This window comes from Suncus etruscus, chromosome 1, assembly GCF_024139225.1.
Source record: "Suncus etruscus isolate mSunEtr1 chromosome 1, mSunEtr1.pri.cur, whole genome shotgun sequence".
In the NCBI taxonomy this organism is placed as follows: domain Eukaryota; kingdom Metazoa; phylum Chordata; class Mammalia; order Eulipotyphla; family Soricidae; genus Suncus; species Suncus etruscus.
In genome coordinates, this window is record NC_064848.1 from 19,990,932 (window position 1) to 20,006,713 (window position 15,782).

The 15,782-nt window shown below is 44.3% G+C and overlaps 1 protein-coding gene across 1 annotated transcript; it reads right to left on the reverse strand.

The window, feature by feature from the left end:
• Positions 1–259: 259 nt before the first annotated feature.
• ARHGEF5 (Rho guanine nucleotide exchange factor 5) lies at positions 260–15,247 on the reverse strand. Its single transcript, XM_049785873.1, has 15 exons — positions 13,404–15,247; positions 12,405–13,342; positions 11,660–11,717; positions 11,203–11,267; positions 10,783–11,036; positions 8,831–8,991; positions 8,219–8,371; positions 7,861–7,990; positions 7,543–7,617; positions 7,069–7,158; positions 5,620–5,777; positions 4,817–4,975; positions 2,707–2,777; positions 1,112–1,216; positions 260–417 (listed from the first exon to the last, which is right to left on the reverse strand). Exons 1-15 carry the CDS (start codon positions 15,245–15,247, stop codon positions 260–262), a joined length of 4,419 nt encoding a protein of 1,472 aa, XP_049641830.1.
• Positions 15,248–15,782: the final 535 nt, after the last annotated feature.

Here is a 15,782-nt window from a genome sequence, read left to right on the forward strand (position 1 = left end):
TCCTTGACTTTGGCATCTTGGGTCCATTTTCCTATGAGAAAAAGTTCCAAGAGACCAGTGTGTGGGCCTTCAAAATCCCCTCACCAAGCACAAACCACAGAAGAAGAGGCCTAGGACAACCATTGGTAGTTGGAGTCTCTCCTTGGGAATTTTAGAGTCTGGTTCTTTGTCCATAGAAGGCCTCTGTTGCAGATTCCGGGGCCAGCCCTCTCTAGGAATATCTTATTCTTGTGCTCAGGAGACTCAACTCAGACAATCACTAGGTCTGCTGTTCTACCAGCTGTAGTTTGGCCATCTTGACTCGCTGGGCTTCCTTCAGATTCCGCACCCAGACGTCTGGGTTGGAAATAAACTCCACTTGCTGGATAGGGAACCAGCCTCGCTCCCCATCTGAGAGTCTCATACCCTCCAGCCAACCTGTGGGCACATGATAGGAGGAAGAAGAATTACCCGGGGAAAACTCATGATAAATTTTCTGAATCCCCTTCCGAGAAGCTTGTTGAAATCCTAATGCTAAATAGGTTGGAGCCCCCCACAGCATTAACCCTAGTTTCATAGGTCTGTACTTCTGAGACTTCAAATCTCCTTATATTTGGGTTGAATGATGTTCCCCCAAAATATATGCTGAAGTCCTAAGCCCAAATAACTCACATGACTTTATTTGGAAATAGTGTTGTTACAGATATAATAAGCCAAGATATAGGTAGTTCATGAGGAAAGGGAGCCATGGATCCAATAAAACTCATGTCCTTACCAAAAAAGGACAATTACACACACACACACACACACACACACACACACACACCCCACCTACACAAGGACATAAGGATGTTGACCACAGGAAGGTAGAGATAGAGTGGAATCACACTACCACAGACCAAAAACACCCGAAGCTACCTGCATTTAAAAGAGACATGGAAAGATCATCTAGATTCCAAAGGAGTCAGACCCCTTATCACCTTGATTTATACTTTCTGTTCACATAAATGATATAGATACCAGAATTCTGAGATAATAAATGTCTAATGTTTGAATCCCCAATGTATGGCGCTTTGTCCCAGCAGCCCTACAAACCAGTAGTCCCAGCTACAGTGCCCCACCTGCCTCTTACCATCACTGCTTTGCTGAGTCACCATCACCACATCAGCCTTCTCCAAAGCCAACTCATCATTCTCTCGAGGTTTGTAGGCTCGAAGGCATTGAACTTGTGGGGAGTCTTTGGATGAGAAGAATGTGAAGAGTTATTAAGAGAGAAGGATGAACAAAACACAGAAAGTAATTACAGGGAGAAGGGTAAGAGAAAGAGTTTAGGCAGGTGGAAATTATTGACAAAAGAGAACAAGAAACGAAGTGGTTGATAAGAAACAGACACACAACAGCTTGGAAATGAATCCATACTTTCTGTTTATACAGGTGTATTGAGAAATAGCTTGTGTTCCCCTCGACCAAATCGCTATTACGTATATGAGATTCAGCTAACAATCCATCTTCACTCAGAAACTCCACTAATACTTTAGTCCTCACTGAATTCTGATTCTCTTTAGAAGTGATTGTCTAAGTTACACCATTTATCTCTTATCTAACAGTTCTGCCTCATCTTTGAAATCATAAAATCTGAGACTGTGACTCACTCTACAAATTAAGCATAGGACCAGATGTGGAGTTTTAAGTGATGTAAACAGTGTCCTGCATCCCTTTTAGCTTCTATTTTCTACTCTTTTAATATGACTATGTTGATTAAGATCAGTCTTGAGGAAATTTTTCATAGTTTGAAACTTAGGATAATAAACCTTGAAGTACACTTGACCTATAATTTTTGCATCTTAAGTGGATTTATTACTCTATTTTACCACTCTATGCAAATTCTCTTGTAAGCAAACAAACAAAACATGGCATTATTATCTTTACTCATTCCCCTCTACTATGTACCAGACCACAGTGATGGGTTATTCCACTCTCCTTATCCAGTGGGCAGCAGATGATAGATCACACAGTGAGCAAGTTAACAAAACTTTTAGCCTGGTTTTCCAACTTCCTTGTCCAACATTCTTTGCATTTGTTTCTTCTTTGAAGTCACTAAATACCATTTGTATTCATTTCCTCTCTGTATACAAAGGAATTTTTTTTTATTGCTGTGGTTTTTGGGCCACACCCAAAAGATTTACACCTGGCTCTGCACTCAGGGATTACTTCTGACAGGGCTCAGGGGATCATATTGGATACCAGAATCAAATTTGGTCTGGCTGCAATTGTCTTACCCTGTACTAGCTCTCAGTCCCTGAACTAAAGAATTTTTGCTGGAGAAGAACTATAAAATTTCTAACAAGGCTGAGAAATCCAGGGTTGGCATGAAAGCAGATACATTCATAATGTGTGAGTGTGTGTGTGTGTGTGTGTGTGTGTGTGTGTGTGTGTGTGTGTGTGCAAGTGTGTGTATGTTCATGGCTGCCTGTGGGTACCTAGAAGCTAAGGTAAGGGTTGTTGTATCAGGAGATTGGTTCAAGATATATCTACCTTGTGGTTATTTGCCTACCTACATGTCCTATTCCAACTCTATCTTCTCTTCTCCTAAGATCATCAAGCTGATCAAGAAGGAATATTAGCAGAAAACATAAGTTCCAAAGATCATCACCCAGCTTCCAAATCTCTAAATCCAAAGAAGAGTTTGACCCTGATATTTTCTTTCTCACTTAGATCTCCTCTCACCATAGCACTCCAGAAGGTCCAACTCCTCTCTTGGGATGGCCAAGGCTGAAATCCACCGCAGTTTCTCACTTCTAAGAAAACAAAGCAGAGTCATTGCTACAGTGGTAGGTTGGGGTATAGGATCAAAGTGACTGATAGGGAAGGACAAAGACTGAGGAGGAAGAGCTGGTCTAAGTCATATGGTGTTTAGTTCAGTAATATTGAAGACAAGAGTGGATCAGATTCTGGTGGGTTGGAAATATGACAGAAACTTGAGCATTATGTGTCCTGTCCCCTCATCCTGCCCCTTTTAAAATACTCCTCCTCATAGCATTTTCTACTTTTCAATTATCCAGATGTAAATTTCCCATAGTGGAGACTATACTAAGCAAAAACTCATCTTAGTTTTTCTCTTTGCATATTTTTGACACTTTTCTGCCCATATCTCTTTAGTCAAATATCCCAGAGATAGAAATTGTACTATGATCATATTTAGATCTTGGAGGTAAACCTAATAATATTTTTTGTCATGTCCAGACCTAATTTTGTAACAATCTGAAAATTTTTTTTATTCTATTTTCATCTGCTTCTGAACACTAAGAGTAACTGAAAACTGACTCTACTCCTGTCCAGAAATATGCTGCCCAAAGAGCTAAAACAAGAACATGAGCCTGCATTTGATTCTAACACTTAGATGACATTTCATACAGATATTTCGCTAGAAACTTTGTTCCATAGGTGGGAACAAGCATTATTGATCCATTTTATTTGTTGTTTTTTTGTTTGTTTTTTTGTTTTGTTTTTGGGTCACACCTGGCAGCACTCAGGGTTTACTCCTGGCTCTATGCTCATATTTTGCTCCTGGCAGGCTCAGAGGACCATATGGGATGCTGGGATTTGAACCACCATCCCTCTGCATGCAAGGCAAATGTCATACCTCCATGCTATTTCTCTGGCCTCTTATTGATCTATTTTAAAGTGGTATTGAAGACACAAAACCTAAAAGTGCATACAATATGAGGAACTCAACTATATTCTCAGATACTCTCATAACTTCAAGGTGATTGGCTGTATCAAATTCTCCAAAGAGATTTCTAGCCTCTTTGATAGCAGCCAATATTATTAGCTCCAGTCTTGTAGCTATTCATTATAAGCACTGTCAACCAGATTTTATAATATACTTCAAAATACATAGGTGGATAAATATTTTCTGTTACTATTCAATAGATGAGCAAGTCAAAATTCTCAACATGAAGGATTTTGGCTCATCAGAGAACTGAGTTGGAAGATGGCAGCAAGGGAAGTTAACAGTGTGTGGGTGAGTCATAGAAGATTCTATCATGGAGGACTGGCTAGCTTGTCCACTTGTTGGTAAATGCCATAAATCCCATTCTTTTGTAAATCTCCAATAGCAATGCTCAAACTTTTTTATTTGAATCATCTAGAGAGCTTATCAAAGTCCTCAGATCTTTCTAATATTCCTAATAACATGGTTGAGAGTCAGACCGCACCACGATAATGATATCAGAATAATCTCTGAGGCTGGAACTTGGGCTTCATCATTTTAAAACCTGTTCAGATGATTGTGGTTTGTGAGCAAAATTGAGAACTAGTGCTCTGTACCATGCATAGACTTTCTGGGACCTCATGAACACTGACCTTCTTAACTGTTGGCTAGAGAATTGATACTAAATTCATAGAGACTTTATGACTTTCTCCATACCCCAATCCTTACACTATTTAGTAGCCCTAGGAGTTTGAGTTTCTTTTCTCTCTCTGGTTTTTTTTTTTTTTTTTTTTTTTTGCTTTTTTGCTTTTTGGGCCACATCCTGTGACACTCAGGGGTTACTCCTGGCTATGTGCTCAGAAATCGCTCCTGGCTCGGGAAACCAGATGGGACACTGGGGATCAAACCAAGTCTGTCCTGGATTGGCTGTGTGCAAGGCAAAAGCCCTACCACTGTGCTCTCACTCCAGCCCTTTGAGTTTCTTTTTTGATGATCCCCTGCCCACTACTTTTTGGGGGCTATTACAATACTGTGCCTTCTGAATAGATATTCAGCCTTGCTCCAATTTCTTTCCCAGAGTCCTCCCCAATTACCCACCAAACCTCTCCACCAGCCCCATCTCACTGTGTCTCGGTGCTGAAGAGGAATTCAGATTGGGCACCCTGGTTGTGCCGCAGGAAAAGCCGGAAGAGATTTTTGTGTTGTCCATGGAGCTTCATTTCACACTTTTCTCCCCGGTAGGAGGAGAAGGGAGCATGATCAAATACCAGAAACCTGCCACCCCTACAAAAGAAAAAAACTTTTATCATGGACTAGAATTTTCAACTTTACCCATCTGCCTATCTGTGCCTTCAAATTCCTCATCCTTAGTATCTGCAGCTGGGCAAAACAAAAACAAAAAAAAAAAACAAAAACAAAGAAAACAAAAACAAAACAAAACAAAAAAAGCCACACACAAGATGGACCTAATTTGCTCTCAATTCCAAGGTTGTCTGTCCCAGATATCTAGGTAAATTTAGTGTAAACGATACTTCATCACATTAAAGAGTGGAAGAGGCAGAAATATTCTGATTTTATTCTGGTACTGAAGAGAGAAGTTCTTAAATTGGCTGAGTATCTCTAGGGCAATAGATGGAACTAAACACAAAGAACTCATAAATATAACAATTTGAGAACATGATATGCTGATTTTCTATACTCTGCTCTAAGTCCTTGCCACATCATCTGTGACAACCTTTGTTGGTATCTCCTTTATTGCATTATTTTTGGTTCTTTTTCTGCTTTTTAATGCTATGAGTTAGATTCTATTGGGTTGAGCCATTGAAAGGAGTCTCCAGGAATGAGATTTTTCTTTGCCCCTATCAATTCTTTCCTCTTGCCTCATTCCATTTGTTCTTTGTTTCTGGTCTGCCATCCCAGAAACTTACTCTCGGGGTCGAGACAACAACAGATAGTCATTGAAGAGATGCAGGTAGACAGGACGTGTGTTCAGTTTCCTTCGCAGTCCAGGGGACACACTGAACTCCAGAGCTGTCAACTCTCCACTTTTTACCAGCCAGCGTGACTGAGAGATGAGTGGGAATATCTACAGGGTTTGGGGGAAGAGAAAGAAGAAGACACAGAAAACATTTCCTTCTAGGCTATGCTCCTTCCTCCTAAATTCCTCATTGAAACTCATTACTTCCTCAGTTTCCTTCTTGCTCATAATCCATCCTCTTGAAACCCATTGTCCCTGAAATTTCAGGCACTATACTATTATATGGCTGTACAACTCATAGATGAAGCAAATGGAAGGTAGATAGTTCAGCTTTAAAAGATTAAACTGGGGGCCGGAGAGATAGCATGTAGGTAAGGCGTTTGCCTTTCATGCAGAAGGTCATCAGTTCGAATCCCGGCGTCCCATATGGTTCCCCTGTGCCTGCCAGGAGCAATTTCTGAGCATGGAGCCAGGAGTATCCCCTGAGCACTGCCGGGTGTGACCCCCCCCCAAAAAAAAAAAGAAAAGAAAAAGAAAAGAAAAGATTAAACTGTAGGGATTGAAGAGCTCAAATTGGGTTTGTAAAGAAACAGAGTAGGGAGCAGAATGGGTGTCTGAGAGTTGAAAGGTGGCAAGTTGTCTGATATCTTTCTTTTCTTTGATTATGATCAGATATGAGAGGAAACACTTGGATTCAGATGTGTTGATGAGAATAAGAACAAGGTAGGGTCTACTGGGAGCTGAAATTGGGATAAAGAAAAGAATAATGGACTGTGATTAAAATGTGATGAAGGGACTTCTAGAGGGGTAAGGATGGTATGTTTTGAATTAAGACATCAATCTTAGAATGTATTTAGAATATAAAATATATTTAGATGTCAAATATAGTCATGTATTCATAAGTGAAACTTTGGTCCTATATTTAGAATCAATTTTTATTGCTTTGGCTGGATTAAAAATTCAATAAAATACTGAGTGGCTCAAATGCCAAACATAATTCTCAGTAGTAGGTTACAGTGGGAGTTCTCCTTCATCTGTCCAGTATACACTCTCTTCCTCAGGCCAGTCCTCAACTTTTTACTTCTTATGACTCTTTTCAAGTTCCTTTACATAAACACAGGCAAACACATGCACTTATTTGCATCCTACTGATTGTCTATCAAAGCTGACACTCCATTTTAGATAACTCCATGTCTTCCATCTTTGACTTCACAATATATCAGGTATACTGAAGTAATTACTCATGCCCCACCCCCACTCCCAATAAAGAGAACAGAAGGATGTTCAAAGATGAGGCAAAAGACAGAGGACAAAGTGTGAATAGCAAAGGTCTGGGTCAGAAGTGACCTGTAGGCTTACTGCTGTACAGGCAGGATTGGGATACAGTGGATGGACTCACTTTGCATTCAAATTCAATCTTCTGACTCAAGTAGATCAGCTCTTCTGTTTGGCGCATTTTTCGGACATTCTCATTGCAGTCTCGAATCAGCTATAGGTTGAATAGGGTGAGGGAAGAGAGGAAGTCCACATTAAAGGCTCTTGGGTTTGTGATGGCCTCATTCTTTGCTAGACTACAGTGGAATGGAGGCAAGATATTTTTGGCAGGAGCTGAGTAAACCTTCTAGACTGAGGGAAAGTAGAAGTTCACCTGGGAGCTTATGGTAGGGCTTATGGTAGAGCTTATGGTAGACCTCAGTCCCAAGGCATGGAGAGGTAGAGAGGAAGTTGTGGGGTACATGTTTGGAGGTTGGGTGGCTGAGCAAGCACTCTGCCCTACAGGGAAGGCTTCTATGGTTTATGGAGTCATGGCCTGAGTAGGGAGAGAATTCTTCATGAAGGACAAATTGAGGTCAAATTAGGGTTAGTTACCTACCTCCTCTAGGGCATGGTGTGCCTTTGTGGCCTCTGCTTCCTCTGAGGAGCCTGGCTGTGTTCTCTTCAGAATGTTCTATAGAATAAACAGGAACCAGAGGGAAAGGGGGTAGGAAAACAGGAAGAGCTGGGCTCTTGAGGTGGGATTATGGGCTGGTTTGTTTTGCAGTAAGAGAGGGAAACTGATGGTAAGGAGATTGTTCACATCAGTCTCAGGATATGGAAGCGTGGCAGGAAATGGGACATTCCTTCGCGTAGAGTTTCCTGAGAACATTTTTTGGGGGCTGAGGGGAAAGCACCAAGGTTGGTTCTGTGGTACCTGGAGCAGCAGCTTGAGGCGGGTGATGCGCTGAAAGGGCAGAATCAGGAAGGACTTGAGGGAAAGACGCTGGCACACAGGGTCACTTTCCAGCTTCTCCAAGACTTCTCGGAAATTGCTGTTGCTATTCCTGTGTGGGGAATGAGCCTAGTGAAGAGGAATGTAGGCATTTTAAACCTAGAGAAGGCCCGGAGGAGCGCGATGGAATGTCTACAGGCTGAGAATAGATGAGCAGGAAATGACCCAGATGGGCATCTGCTCTGAAAGGTGGTCTGGAACTGGGGCCTCCAGATGAGGGACCAGGATATTTAGGATACAGTAGGATCCACATGAGGAATGAATGAGGACCAGTTCTTACAGGAGGTTTTGGAAGGTTCGTTCCTGGTAGGTCTGGTTGGTGACATAAGGCAGGTAGACCCGGCGGAAGTTGGGAGCATGGCTCAGGACGACATCACACACTTGGAAGGTGAAGATGTTGTTCTCGAAGTTTTCTTCCAGGTCTGAAAGGAACCTGGACAGTATTGAATCTTGTGAAAACTATGGCAGCAGTTGAGCAGCGGATTGACCATGATTGCTCTTCATAAATCTGTAACTTTTGACTGACCTTGACTCTGCTCCCCTGCCTTCACACCTGAGTCTTCACCAAGGCTGGACCTAGTAGGACCTGGCTCTAAGTCTGGTGTCCTGTGATTTCATTTCCTGTTTCTCTTTTGATCCTGTTTTGGCTTTCTGAACTCTAGCTGCTGCCCATACCTCATCTCCAAAGCTGTGCATCCAGACTCAGAAGTCAAGACGTTTATCTCAGGTGATTTATTGGCTCAATAATGGTTCTAGCCACCCACCCACACATCCTGATAATCCTCCATTGATCCCTGCAGCCCTTGGAAGCCATAGAGAGGGCAATAAGAGGACAATGCACAGTTTATAGGGTAAAGTCAATGAGCAGTATTTGGGAGAAGGGTCGTCTTACATGGTGCTGACATCACGCACATCCTGCAAACGAGAGAAGAGCCATTGGTGGTCCTGGTTGGAAAGGGTGGTTCGCAATTGGGTGGAAAGTTGAAAGTGATCCACAGCTATGTGTAGACTGCGCAGGTAGGAAGCCTCAGACACAATCAACTCAAATTTGGCCTAGGAGATTGGGGAGGAGAAAAATTCATTTAAAATATTCATGGAGTCCTAGGTGAATCTTCATGTCACTGTGATAGTTTTAGGAGAAGAATAGTGATCACGAGAGATGGTTTTATGGCTCAGTGTCCTAACCTGAGATCAGAGAAACATTTGAGACCACAGTAAAAACATATACAAGTCTCCTAAAATGTGAGAGCAAAGATATGTCCAAATAACTGAAATGCACTGATCTGTCTGGAAATCACAAGTACTGTGCTAAAAACAGGGTGATTCTAGAAGAGGTCTGGAGAATTATGTAAGCAATGGAAAGGGATGACAGAAGGCTCTCTTGAAGGGGAAAGAAACTTGGTGTGTGTGTGTGTGTGTGTGTGTATGTGTGTCTGTGTGTGTGTCTGTGTGTGTCTGTGTCTGTGTCTGTGTGTGTATTTAGAACACAGCATGAAGAAAGATGAGAAAACCAAAGATGGCCTGGTTAAGAAACATCCTATTTTCCAGGAGAACATTTTGAAAATGACTACTTGACTGGTGGAAGTAGGAAAATTGGGGGTGTGTTGACTAAGTCACAATGAAGACTCCGTTTCAGACCTAGCACCTGGCACTCACTGGACTGGTGTGCTTTGGAAGAGCACAGCTTTAGGGAAAAAAAGGTTACGATATGAGGTATGAGGGCAACTGCAAAGAACTAGGATATTGAGAAGGAGAGAGTGCTGTTGTAAGGAGTTGCCTAGCAGTTGAGAACCCCATTTAGAGACTGTGGCAGAAGGCATAATGACCCATGGTCCATTCTCTAATCAGGTCAGGCATGCACTTCATCTAAACATGGCCCCCCAAAAAAACCCATTTATAAATATGTCAAATATCATGTTAAAGGTAGCTATGACTTAGTTCCTTTAAACTGTACAATAACCTTGCTTGAAAGCAACCCCAATTTTTAGATGAGGGAACTGAGATTCAACAAAATTTTACAAAGTTTACAAATTGTGTAAGTACTATAGCAAGTAACTGGTGAAGCTCAGATTCAAACCCAGGTTGACTAAACTAGAAATTTAAGCCAGATATTTGTCTGAGTGATTATTAGATTCTAGCAACCTACCCCTTTCAAGTCTCCCAGTAACTCCTTCTACTTTACCAATGAGGACTCAGGCTTACCACGTAGTCAAAGTTAAACAGTCAACAAATATTGAATTGGGTTTCATACCCTCTGGAAATAAAAGTTACTTTGGAACTTACATTGTTCAGTATAATTCCACAATGCTTTCACATTATGCCATACTGAATACCTAGGAAGAACTATTCCAACCCATATTCCAATTTGCTAATTGGGAAAAACTATGAATGATAATGATTAACATCCAACAGCCTATACTAAGTTTTGCTATTGGAAATGAAGACCAAATGAGACTGATGATCATTCCAAAACTTATCTCTGAGACCAATGACCATAGGGCAGGAAACACTCATCCAGAGATCCAACTAAGAGTTGCATGAAATTTGCACTAAGAGGAATCCATGCATTTAGCCCCAAAACCCACCAAAATCTGACAGTATTTCATATCATATTGGCCCAGACACAATAGGGGGAAAAATGAAGTCTGACTGCAGGAACAGAGAAGAGAGTGCAGCTCCAAGCATCAGAATGCAGGTAACTCATGATCATGGTATGTGCATTCATGTGCAATGAGGCCAGAATGCTCAGAGGGTGGTGAGTGGAGAGGGTAATGGCTCCTAGCTGCAGAGATTGATTGCACCTTGCAGTCACTCCCCCAGCATCAACCTGTCCGGCTGGGTTACCTCTTGGAGCTTTTGATCTTCATGGGTCATGGAGAGCAGCACTGTGCTATTGCGAACCATAGGGATCTCCTGCCACAAAGAAGCACTTGACACCATGGACAAGCGCTGCAGGGAAGGCTCTGGGGAGACTGAGGCCCTTTGGCGTTGCCGGGGGGAGGCAGGTCTAGGTTCCTCCGCGATGCTATCCAGTCGTTGCTGGCTCTGAATCTCCTTGTTCAGAACTACATCGCTGTACTCCTGGTAAAGCAGCTGGGCTAATAGGACAGAAGACATGTGGAAGGTTATAGAAATGAGAGAGAAGGGCAAGCAGGGCATTAAGGGGTAAACAGCAGCTCTGGCAATTTTCTCTCTTCAGATGGAGGCCCCTTCTGGTACTGAGCAGCCCACCCATGTGGCCCATCAGCTATTTCCAGCACTCACAGGAGTTGATGAGCTTGGAGCAGCGTCTTGCAAAGGCCCCCTTCACATCCTTTGTCTTTTTCTCCCTGTAGAGAAGAGAAGGGCTCCAGCTATTAGCTATCAAAAGCAACCCATGCTGAGTACAGGTGAAAGACTCTCTAATATCTAGAATTTGAGTTGGGTTATCAGGACCAAATGCCCTGGCCACTTTTACCCATTTGGGGACAATTTGTAGCTTTGACACAAGCCATGTGAGACTTTTACCAGCAAAGATTTGTTCATAGTAAAAGGATATTTAAAAAATGCGAGATTTGGACTCAATGTACAGAACCTGGGGGATCAAAGAGCTCCCTGCCAACCCCCAGGAAAAGAGAGACCCGAGTCACTCATAGACCCATGAGCCTGATTAAGGACCAGAAATCTCAGTATTCTAGGAAGAGACAATACAAGGGAGGCCCTAGGGAGGGAGGTGACTCACCGAAAAACAATGGCATCCGAAGGGCCAGGGAATTTTTCCAATACTGGACTTCTTGTATCTGCAAATGGATATACATGAAGAAACAGAACTGAGAATCAAGGCTGGTAAGAACCATAGTAGAAGATAAGATTTTATTGGATGGGGAATGCAGATGGAAAAAAGGGCCCTTTTGGGAGGGGATAAGGCAGAGTAGAGTGTCTGAGGACACAAGAAGGGGCTTTCTTGACTCCCCAGAAAATCATGCAAGGATTAGAGATGGAAAGGATGGAAACAGCTCTGAATGGGAAGAAGGTTGTTTCTACCAGATCTGGAAGTGGTCAGTGAGAGCTGGGGAATGAGTTTCCTTGAGGAAAAGATGAGGCGTGTCATAAATCTCTTGGAAGGGCTGGAGAGATATTATAGTAGGTAGGGAGGGGACTTACCTTGTATGTGGTTTACTCAGCTTCCAACCCCAAAATCCCATATTCTCCCCCTGGAAACTCCCAGGAGATTCCCAAGCAGAGCCAGGAATAAACCCTGAATACTGTCAAGTGTGACTAAAAAAATAAAGAAAAAGAAAAAACAAAAAAAAAAGGTGTAGGGAAATGACACATGGAAATAAAGAGAAAAAGGAAAGAGCATTAAAGTGAGCTAAGGGGCTTTCTGGGTTTCTGCACTGGGGCTGGCCAAGGAACAGTGGGATCATGGAGAGAAGATGAGGTGCAAGAGCTTGTGTGATGGGGGGGGGCTCCTATTTGGCACCTACCTGAAGAACCCTCAGGCAGGATGGAAGGTCTGCGTAGGCCTTGCCGATTCCAGCCCTTGTGCTTGCTTGTTCCATCCCCAGGGATGACTGCGTGTCCGCTATTGGCCTCCACAGGCTTCCTGGGCTCCCGCCGGTGTGGCCAACTGGATGCCTTCTCCAAGTGGGGGTGCCCAAGCTTTTCAGGTTGCCGGGTTTGGCTGCTGCATTTTGTCTGTAGGCCATTGGCACTTTGCTGAATCATCACTAGTTTATTTTGACTCAGGGGTCCTGGGTCAGGGGTGAGAAACTGCTGCTTCTGAGTCCTGGTAGAGGTGGGTGAAGAGGGCCTTGTCAAGTTTGTCATGTTGCTGAAAGCCAGGCCAGAGGTCACTTTGCTCCTAGTCCGACCAGTGGCAGCCAAGGCATCAGATGATCTGCCAGTAGCAGGAGGCCAGGAGGTCCGTTCAATGGAATGGGAAGCAGAGACTGTCCAGTCGTGACGGATAGGCCTTTCATTGGTCTGAATGCCTGAATGTGATGGTGCTCCCTGAGTACTCTTGCTTCTTCCCCGGGTCTTTGGGGGTAAAGGGGGTGGTTCTGAGGATGAATCCATGATGGGAATGGGGGGCAGAGGTTTATAGGTCCGGGGGCTGCTTGAAGAATGGGGCTGCGCTATATCAGGAGTAGGGGGTAATGGCTTATTGTATCTCAGCCTAGGAGAAGGTGTTTGGGCATGGTGGTGGGAGTCTGGGGTGGATGGCAGAGGGCGGAGCTGCCGTGCAACCAGGGGATCAGGAATGGGGGGAAGTGGGCCTTTAGGGGGACCTAAAGTCAACAGAGCAGGCTGATGAGGCCTGTTTGGTGGGGGGGGCAGCTGCAGAAAAATGCCCGTCTGTTTCCTCCATGGCAGGCTGCCTGGGCAGGGGCCCTGAGATTCTCCTGTCCATGGAGATGAGGGACTGGGAAATTATACAGGCAGGGGGCTCTGTAGCAGAGGCTGCATTGTGTGGGGGACCACACAGCTGGCTATGGTGGTGCTTATCTGGATCCGGGGTGTTGTCTGGTGCATGCTGTCCTGCTATAGATTCTGAAATGCTGCTGGAGTCTCTCTTTCTATCCACATTAGAATCTGCAGACTGACAGGTGGCAGATTTAGGTGGTATCTGCAGCAGCTCTGAATGGGAAGAGGAGAAGGTTGTTTCTACCAGATCTGGAAGTGGTCGGTGAGAGCTAGGGAATGAGTTGTTCTGCATGTGTTGGCCAGTGCCCGAGCCATTGGCTAGAGAACTCTGTGGGCAAGTTCTGCATGGGCTAGGGCATATGTCCAGCGGGGCCTCTGTGTAGGAAAGTCCATGGGAGGCAACTGAGGGGGTTGCAGAAACCCCACTGGGAGGTGGGTTGGCATGTGAGAGTGAAGGTCTGGAAGTTTCTGTAGAAAGTGCAGCTGGATAAGGTTCCCACCTGGGGTCTAAAAGTTGGGGGCTTGCAGAAGCTCTAGAGGACATATCCACCGGACTGGAAGCAACAGCTGTTTCTGGGGGGCTCTCAGAGTTAGCAACAGAGATGGCCGCAACTCCTGGACTGTACATTGTTCCCTGGTCTGACTCAGACTCCTCTAACTCATTGTCCTGAGCTCTGTCCTGATCAGCTGAGTCCTCAATGGAGAGGAGGTGCTGGTGGGGCCATCCCGGGGTCTTCTGTTGGGCAGGCTGACCTCCAGGGGACAGTTGTGCAGCCCTTGGTTCTGTCTGGGCCTCAGGAATCCTGGCTGTGGGATGCTTGGGAGAGAGCTCGGGGGCTACCAGAGCCTGTGCAGTAGGACCATCAGTTTCTCCATCTTTGCTGGTTCCATCTTCCACTTCCTGCAGAGTGTCTCCAGTCCCAGATCCATCCTCAATCCACCCTGCTCCCTTGCCTTGGCACTCTACTGACCTCTTTTTCTCCTTTAGTTCCTGTGTTTGTGCTCTGGTTTCCTTCTCAGACCATAAATCTTCCTGACCTTCTAGGACCTTCACATCTCTCTTCTGCTTAACTTGCTCCAGATTCCTATGGTCCCTGCACTGCCCACCCTCCCAAGACCCATCAGAATCCAGAAGGCTCTGGTCCTCACTGCCAAGTCTCTTTCCCACTTCTGGAAACCTTCCATCCTCTATTTGCATCTTTTGTACCTGTTCTCCCATATGTCCCTGATCCCCTAAGTCACTGGAGCAAATCTCTCCTATAATTCCTTCCCTCACTTGTGGCTCCTGGGATTCCCAGGGACCCACATGCCCTTCTTGGCCTCGACTCTGTGACTCCCTTTCAATATCTTGCTGCTCCCCTGCAGGGTAAGTCTCTGCAGGAAGTTCTTCAGAGGCCTGCAAAGAGCTGGTTTGAGTACAGACATCCACAGATGTTTCCTCTTCTGTAAGTCCAGCCCCCAATGTCACAGAAGAGAGTTCTGGTCTTAATCTCACATCCACTCCACTACTTGGTTCCCTGGATCCTGGGACCACAAGTAGATGCTCAGTTTGAAGAGGGCAAGAGCAGGGCTGTTGGGGAGTCACTGGTCTTGACTTAGACTTAGCATCACAAGCCTCAGTCACAGGGTTGTTCAGTGTAGCACTCGTGTCTGCAACAGCTTTTGTGGGCAAAGGAGATGGACTCTCAGTTGTGTCATCAGCCACATGCTTTAAATCTGTCTGTTGGCTTTCCCAGAAGCTATGACTTTCTGCCCACAGATTTGAAAGGTCCTGGCTCTCTTGAGTTTCTGGTGTCCAGTCAGGCATCTGGCTGCTTCTCAAGAGTGCTTCTGGGTTAATACAGAATTCCTCTCTGGCAGGGATTGGAGTCGAGACTCCAGGTTGTGGTTCTTCTGCTGCCATCTGGGCTAAAACCTAGTGAGGAATAAAAGAGTATTTCCATCACCTCCTACTTTGACCAACCAAAAGAGCAAACTGGAGAGTGGTAGTGAAGGTTTTCAACCTTCCTAACCTTTGGACTTGCACTCCCATGCTTATGTAGTTACAAACAACTATGATTGAAACAGCAAGAAATTCTTTGTGAAACAGCAGTTTGTGTGGTCGTTTAATCCAGTGCTCAAGAGGAGAGTGAGTTATGTCTCTGGCTCATTTAGAAACACTGAGACCAAAGTTATTCAGCAAAATGAACCATAAGTGCTATAAAACTTATCATTTGTTCAGATAGATGTATCAGTAAACTCTTTTCCTTGCAATTGTTCATTCTAGTTGTGCATGACCAAAGCCATTCCTCATAGAATGTGCAAGTGGTGGATGGAACTGTTAATAAATGATTGATGAGCATGCAAAGCCACTGTCAAAGCAGACCACATACTATGAATGGTCATTACTTTCTGGGATGGATTATGCCAGAGCCTGTCTCTCTTGTCTACTCCCTGGA

Excerpts from the sequence above, each read along its gene's own strand:
- ARHGEF5 (XM_049785873.1), bottom strand. The coding sequence starts at position 15,247 with ATGGCAGCAGAAGAACCACAACCTGGAGTCTCGACTCCAATCCCTGCC. Across the intron at positions 13,343-13,403 it reads AAGCACCACCATAGCCAGCT|TCCCTCATCTCCATGGACAG; the intron begins GTGTGGTCCCCC and ends ATAATTTCCCAG. Across the intron at positions 7,159-7,542 it reads CACACCATGCCCTAGAGGAG|CTGATTCGAGACTGCAATGA; the intron begins GTAGGTAACTAA and ends TTCAACCTATAG.